Here is a 7,923-nt window from a genome sequence, read left to right as displayed (position 1 = left end):
ATTTAAAAATTCTTCAAGTTTTGGAACCTCGTTTGGAGCTGTAGCTGCATCTGCTGTTTAGGTAACAAATTGGCTTGCCAGTTGATTTTTGATGAAACTTTACCATTAATTATTGTAGCTACTATATAGCTACGTGAGCTGTGGCCTGTGATCACTACTGAACAACATCTATAATAGCTGTCAACAATACACTCACAATGGCTTTTCTACGTTCTTTATTATAGTTAATAAGAATTTTCTTGTATTTTGAAAGTAATAGATTTAACTTCGGCCATTTTTGTCTGGGTACTGGTGTAAGATTTAGATAACACAGTTGTGTTATAGTTTTTAATCCAAAAAACATTGTGAATGTCTCAAACTTCAATTCACTGTGCACCTTTACAGAATATATTCATATCAGTGCAATACAGTACGTTAACATTATTAACTATTTTAGATCCTGAGCGTAGCAATGAATGTATTGATTTTCATATTTTACAAAATGTTTTTTTAGTATATATACGATACACGTTAAGTAATCTAAATAATGCTTTGATATTTTCTTAGTCAGTATAGTGAATCTAGTTGGTACTTTTGAGGATCATAATAGAAAATTGCCAGTAAATTCAAGTGTTGGGAAAAACAAAAAAAAAATTAGGAAAAAGTAGGAATACTAGTTTTTGAAAAAATGTATTGTTTTTGGTGTAAATTAAAAAAAAATAGGCATGAAATATTTACTAAATTTTATTTTAATATTTTCTATACAATTTTAAAAATATTTTCCCATTTTGAGTTATTACAATTATTTTCAATTTTCAAAATTCTTTTGGTATAAACGTCAATAAAAACTACCCTATGGACGGGGTAACTACACCACTGGACTGTAAGCCACTTCAAAGCAACATACATGGTTGAAAAATAATGCAAACACACTACCTCCAGTGTCTAAGAATTTATTGATAAGTATATAACTTTAATAGAAAACTTGTTCAGAACAGGTAAACCCCGGTTACTTGCCCACTTTTTTATTTATTGCAAAACAGTAAAAATTCAAAAAATTGGCAACAGTCATTTATTGAAATTGGACTCACAAAGGCTAAGAGCCAACAGGCTTATCACTGTCTTATATTATATCAGTAGTTTAAACACAGATTACCTATATATGAAAATTTTTTTCCATTGCATTTTCATATAATGTATTTTAAATCTGAGTAAGTGGCTATCATTTGCCATTGACCCATATACATATAAATGTATGTCTATGCAATTACCCTAACATAAATAAAAATATTAGGTAAACCAATCGCTACCGCAAACCATGATAGGTCATAACGTATCCACAAAATATAATAAATATAACCCAGTAGAGTACTCCACAAATTTTTGGTTCATCAATGTTTATCAGAACTTTAAATACTTACTAATAATTAATAAATCTGTTGAAATTCAATAAATTCAAACTACTCCAAAAAAGTTAAATTAGTACAGAAAAATAAAAATGTTATTAAACTATTTTAGCAATTTTTTGTTTTACATACAACATTAAATTATGTAAAAACATTTTTTTTTTTTAATGTTAGTACTTCTTGAAATAATGTGGAATCAGACTCAAAGAGATCACCTTGTATTGTGTAATTAATACCTATACAGTAAACTAGCAAAATTAAGAGATATTGTAGTAGTAATGATAAAATAATTTTCATTAGTAAATAGCAGTAACATTATTACTCCCCACCATCTAAATTAGTCATTTTGGTCTGAACAGAATGATTATGAATTGTAATTGTGTTCGATTTTTTTTTTACCATGATATAAATCATCTGAAACCAATTCTTGTTTAAGTAGATTTATTGTTTTTACTGCTGTTATTTGTATAGGTATTTAACCTATTTTAATTATTTGTGTTGACTGTATTCACTATTCACTGTATGCACTTTTTGCCTTTGGGCACATAATAAATTATTATTATTTTAAAATGACACCTCAGAAAGTATGAGACTGGTGTAAAAATACATTAGTTTCCAATAAAAAAAACAACCCACATTTATAAATTGTGTATCAATTTTGTTATTAATATATTTGTCACAATATAATATTTTAAAAATTGTACATCATGAATCCTTGCAGGCAATAAAATAGTATTTAACAAAAAAAAATTAAATAGATTATTGACCTTTCTTTTTCTTTTTCTTTTTTCCTGATTCACCTGTAAATTTGTTTTAAATATTAATAAAAAGGTTAAGTAATTTTAGAAAAATTCTCATGGTGTGTCTACTTACTAACTGCTTCGCCTACTGAAGTATCAGCAACAATGGATTTCTTCTTCTTTTTGGGAGAATGTTCTAGAATAATAAAAAATTTAAATTAAAACTAAAATAATAAACTTCCCAAAAAAATATTTGAAATAGTAAGTGCACATACAATGAATAAAAAGTTATTAGATTTTAAAATAATTATATAAATAAAAAATTAATTAATCATACCAATTGTCTCAGTTTCTTCTTCTACTTGACTCTTATTTTTCTTTTTCTTTTTCCCAGATTCCGCTAAAAATGCAATGATAATTCATTATGTATAAGAATATTAATAATTAAGTGTACAATGTCTACTTACTAACTACTTCAGTAATTGAAGTATCAGCAACAACTGACTTCTTCTTCTTTTTAGTAACATTTTCTGCAGAAAAGATATAATTAATATCCAATATTAGGAGGATGTACCCTATTTATTTTCTTTAACATACAAACTTATTACCCACAAAATATCAAATTTGGGTTCAGCAAAACATCACAGCTTCAATATTGTTATAAATTGATCAACAATTAAACTTTATGTTACAAACATTAATTGATATTGTACATTGAATTTTTACAATACTTCAATTAATTGCTAAGCAAGTTATGAATAATAATTATGTAAAATATTAAATGCTTATAAATTGCAGAATAATATAAAAAGCCAACATACAAATACAGATAATGTTCTTAATGAAGTAAATTTTGATAATAGGACAAATTTACTATAATATTGAAGCAAGCAACGCAAGATAAACTATGCAAAATATTAAATTATACTAACATTTTTTTTGCATGTCACTTCTAGGAAATACCTCTTACCTAGCCTTGGCATTGAGTATAATTTTATTTATATATTGTAAAGAGAAAAAATGTTTGATATTTCATGCTACGCCAAATATTAGTTTGTCGCTGATAATAGAGAAAGCTACCAATCACTGTTATTTTTTATTTTTTTTTAATAATTGTAAAAAAATATATAATACTATTGGTCGTAATTTATTGTTTGACATGATAATATTATTATTATGTAGTGAACTACTATATCGTACATATTAGATTATAGGTAATTATTTTAATGATTAATTTGACACTGGTGATTGTGTAAAATAATTATTAATAGGTAGAATTTTATTCTCTAAAGAAATGGTAATATTCTTATATAAAAATATATTGTACATACCAACTATAGGCTCATCTTCTACTGGCTCTTCTTGAAGTTCTCTCTTCTTCTTCTTTTTAGATTTTGGTGTTTGTTCTTTAAAAATATTTAAAATTAAAATGTACCATAATATCTTTAACAATTTCAATAGTATTTGGTACAGTATTTTACTGCTGTTTTATTTACCCTCAGTCAATATCGATTCTTGTTCACTTTTTACTGAAATATCTGCACCATTGTTAATAGATTTATCGGCACCATTTGATTGTTCCTTGTTTTTTTTCTTTTTCTTCTTTGGAGGTTGTTGGCCTATTGTTAAAATACAAATTGTTAGAAAAAAAAAAAAAGGAACCATAAATAAAAACTTACCTTCCGGTTCTTGTTTGATATCTTTTAAAGTTGCTTTTTCTGAATATTCTTCTTTTATGTCAGCATCTTCTATTTTGCGTTTATTGCTGGGAATAGTAGAATCGGCCGCAGCTGAATACTGTACTATTTCTCTAAATATATAATATATAATATATAATATATAATATATAATGAGTTATTAAAAAATCAAATCAAAATATTTACCTTTTAACTTGATACTTTTCAAATTTAGCTTTAGCTTTAGCAGTTCCGCTTATTCTAGTCATAGAACCTTCTTCCATAAGACGAAGTTTATATTCTAAATTGGCCAAATGGTTAGTACCTAAATCTAAATTAATTGTTTCAGATTCACCAAATGCATCAAAACGTGCAGCAAGAGCAACTTTTGCTGCCAACATACGAGACATCTAAAAATAATAATTAGAGATTAAAGTTAATAAATAACACTAGATACTTTAAGGTAATATTTGATCAATATCTTATAATTTGGTTTACATTTTTAAGTAATTGTACTTACTCTTCCTTTAACTTTAGCAGTGGCTCGTCCGACCAAACTGGAATGATAAATAAGACCATATTTAGGTGTATCATGTTTTTTTTTCAAAGCTCTAAATAATGCTTTTTCAGCTCCACAAAGTTGAATTGTAGATGCAGGCATTTTAGCAACATTTACCAAAGATCCTATAAATCATAAAATAACAAATTACCCAAATATAGTTATTACATATGCTAGAAAAAAAAATTACCTCCTTGTGCCAACATTCTAGCTCCAACCAAATCGCCAAGAAGTACAGTTACATTGGGTGCAACAGCCATCATTCGAGACTTTAAATAGTCAGATAGCGATGTTCGGTAAGTGGATATATCTAATATCTATAAAGATGAATGAACAATTAATATTACATTACTCAGAAAATGCACAAATAAAATATGAAAATTTAAAATAAAAATACATATATTTTTAGTAATTAACTTAAAAAATAAATAAATTTATTACAATGTAACATCAAAAATTACCTCGTCACACATTTGTACTATATGTTGTATATCATCTTCAGCAATCTCAGTTCCCATAGAAATTTCTGCCGCAGTCTTAACTTGATCCTCTAAAGCAGGATTTAGAATAGAAGATAAATCTATTGATTTGGCATTTTCTCTCATACCTAATAAAAGTAAAAAGTATTAATAATATTTCATGCACTTATAATTTTAACATAAGTAAAAGAAAAAAATTAACATTTAACTTATACTAAACCTTCAGTTAAGCTAATTTTATTTGTTTGTTGTTTAAAATATGCGAGATTTTCTAATGTTGTTAGAATAGTGACTTTTTACAAAAGCTAGTAACTTATTTTTTTGTAATTTTAATTCAACGTTTCCCAATTTAGATACCCGTAAAATATAAAATGTTTATCAATTAAATCTATTTTTTTTTTAATTTTCTTTATTTGTGTACTAGATGACTAGATGAGGAAGACATGATGATTAATTAATAATAAATATTGAGTAAAGCATGATTCACAGCAAGATTATGTTGAGTCATGCAAGGGAATGGTAACTAGGTTTACAATTGGTAACCATATTGGTTTAAAATTTGAGCTGTAGTCTATTTATGGTATACTCGGGTAGTATTACATGATACCAAAAAAATTACTGTCCTATCAATATGTGATTTGATCGACACACAATGTAGCTGTGAATGTTCATTTATAGAGTATTTGTTAAGCCCAGGAAACATTGAGATTATAATTTGTCAATAGTTAAGAAAAGGTTGACAAGACTTTTTTTTATTAAATTGGATAGTAATTTCCTAGAGGGCGGTGAATATTTTTTTTTCTAATAATGTTAAGCAATTTTAAAATATATTAAAAGAACATAATATGTAAAACTAGCTTAACAAAATATATTGAATGAAAGATATAGCACATTTTATCTGATTTATGCTTACCGAGTGTTTTGATTGTTTTAACATATTCTAAATTGTCAGTAAGAATCTTTCCAAGTTCTGGGAAATGCCAACCGTACCATTCTCTACATCGCATTATGTAATTATTTACTTCTTTATCAAGTTCATCTAAAAGTCCAATTGCCTGAACTATCATTGTATCAATTTTGTCTGGGCTAAATTTTAGCTTATATCGTGACAAACTATAAAAATGAAATTCATTCTAAAACTGAAATGCAAATAAAATTATTAAAGCAATATAATTATATATTACCTATGGGCAAGACCTAATGACATAGCAGTCAAGTCTTTCTTAGGAAGGCCAACCAATAAGTTTTCAAATTGAGACCGAATGCATCGTAACAAATCTGCTGCAGAAGAACTTGAAACGCAGCTGATATTAAATTTTTCTTTAATAGCTGCTCCCAATTTTGGGTCAGCAACCATTAACGAATCACTACTATTGACATGTGATTTAATAACCTGACAATTGAAACAACAATTAAAAAACCAATAATAAATAGAATCGAAGCTATACTAATTATTAATCATTTATTCTAAAAATAACATACCTTTTTTAAAGATTTGCATAACTTTCCTTCAATTAAGGAAGCAGCCGATGCTAATGCTTCTGTGGTGTCGTCAAATTTTTGAAAATGTTTTAACTTTATACTGTAAATAAATATTTTTAAAGACTTAATTCAATAAATAATTCAAGTATTTATATGTAGGTACCTACAATAATAGTATAATTAGGCAAATAGTGTTAGTTAAAATAAAACTTAATATTTGTATACATTTTTTTGATAAAAAATTCAATATAAAAGTTAAGTTATACAAATATCTTTATTATATTTATTTATTAATTTAATGTCCAAGGATATGTTGTGTAACGACTAACGGAATTACTATTATATTACACTCTTTCAGAAACAATATTTTTCAGGGTTTTTAAATAGTGATTCAATATTTGATGTCATTACAACAGGAAAGTACAAAACAGAATTCTGTAGATTGTTTAATTTTTAGGGAACTAGAACACGACCATACTTCAAAGTTCTAACACATCATCAAACTCAACGACAGGTCAGATTGGGAATGTCAATTAGTAAATTCAGTGAATAGTTAAACAATAACCACAATTTACAGGTAGATCCATAGATTAATTAGAAAACTGATAAATCAATCACCATACAGCTTTAACTACCTACTTAACTAATTCATAACGACAATTACTACTATTGATTTTAAATTCTGTTTAAAAATTAGATTGATTAACTGTATTTATTCTTGATCGATATAAATACTGAACTATTTATTATCCTTGTGACATTTATATGAAAACAACAAATAAGTAGGAATGAATAGTTACATTTTACTCGTTGCTTCTGGCGACTCGAAGTGGCTGTACAGATCGCTGACATTTTTCAGTTTGTTTTCATCCAGTAACTGAAACACGAAAAATCGAAAAGTAACACGTATTATTATTGACATTTGTGGATGGACATAAACGTGGTGACGATATATATTGCTTATAAAAACGCCAAGATACCTTAAATATTGCGTAACCGGCAGAGGTTTCGAATAGAACCAACATATTTGATGTTGTCTTGGACCATCAACTATATAAAAATACAAAATAATTGTTTTAGTTAAAATAAAAAAGCACTACACTCGTCCGCATGACAGACAGACATGATACACGCACATGTTCGGTTGCGGTTTTCAAACAATATTGTATTTAATAACTGGGAAATGTATTCAACACCCGACATTTTTTAAGGTTAATACTTCTGGATGTCATGGAGGAAAAAAATATTCAGTAGTGACCACAAACTTAAAATGTTTAAAACGTTGTTGAATCTGAAGTTTATTGTACGCACAGCCGCTGATAAATGATGATTGCTAACTAGTGATATGATGCTTGGTTATCCGCCATTTTGAGTAGGTCAAAAGCATAACGAAATCCCACCAAAATTTGAATTTTCGTTTAAAATATTTGAAATGTAATTTTTTTTTATCATTGATATTTATTTTTGTCACAATAAATTATGATTGTATATTTCAAAAATATATTTTTTGAATAAAATATTATCGTAGTATATAATTTTTAAGTTTATGATTTAAAATTTTAAACAATAAATCGAAATTATTATGATAATGCAGTACCTAGT

The 7,923-nt window shown here is 26.8% G+C and overlaps 1 protein-coding gene across 1 annotated transcript; it reads right to left on the bottom strand.

Annotated features, from left to right (window-relative positions):
* Positions 1-2,022: 2,022 nt before the first annotated feature.
* Positions 2,023-7,497, bottom strand: LOC132941554 (nucleolar protein 58). The gene is made up of 16 exons (XM_061009654.1): positions 7,302-7,497; positions 7,122-7,198; positions 6,322-6,421; positions 6,024-6,232; positions 5,753-5,952; positions 4,822-4,967; positions 4,551-4,677; positions 4,322-4,485; positions 4,009-4,211; positions 3,805-3,935; positions 3,622-3,744; positions 3,457-3,531; positions 2,593-2,655; positions 2,463-2,525; positions 2,259-2,321; positions 2,023-2,185 (listed from the first exon to the last, which is right to left on the bottom strand). The coding sequence occupies exons 1-16, from the start codon at positions 7,344-7,346 to the stop codon at positions 2,145-2,147; spliced, it is 1,830 nt and encodes a 609-aa protein (XP_060865637.1). The 5' UTR covers positions 7,347-7,497; the 3' UTR covers positions 2,023-2,144.
* Positions 7,498-7,923: the final 426 nt, after the last annotated feature.

Source organism: Metopolophium dirhodum, chromosome 3 (genome assembly GCF_019925205.1).
Source record: "Metopolophium dirhodum isolate CAU chromosome 3, ASM1992520v1, whole genome shotgun sequence".
Taxonomy (NCBI): Eukaryota; Metazoa; Arthropoda; class Insecta; order Hemiptera; family Aphididae; genus Metopolophium; species Metopolophium dirhodum.
This window is presented reverse-complemented; position numbering and strand designations above follow the sequence as displayed.

What these genes read in the sequence shown, in the direction of transcription:
- LOC132941554 (XM_061009654.1), bottom strand. Translation starts at nt 7,346, where the DNA reads ATGTTGGTTCTATTCGAAACCTCTGCCGGTTACGCAATATTTAAG. An exon ending in CTGCTAAAGTTAAAGGAAGA is followed by an intron (nt 4,212 to 4,321) that starts GTAAGTACAATT and finishes TATTATTTTTAG; the next exon opens with ATGTCTCGTATGTTGGCAGC. An exon ending in TTCAGTAGGCGAAGCAGTTA is followed by an intron (nt 2,186 to 2,258) that starts GTAAGTAGACAC and finishes ACAAATTTACAG; the next exon opens with GTGAATCAGGAAAAAAGAAA.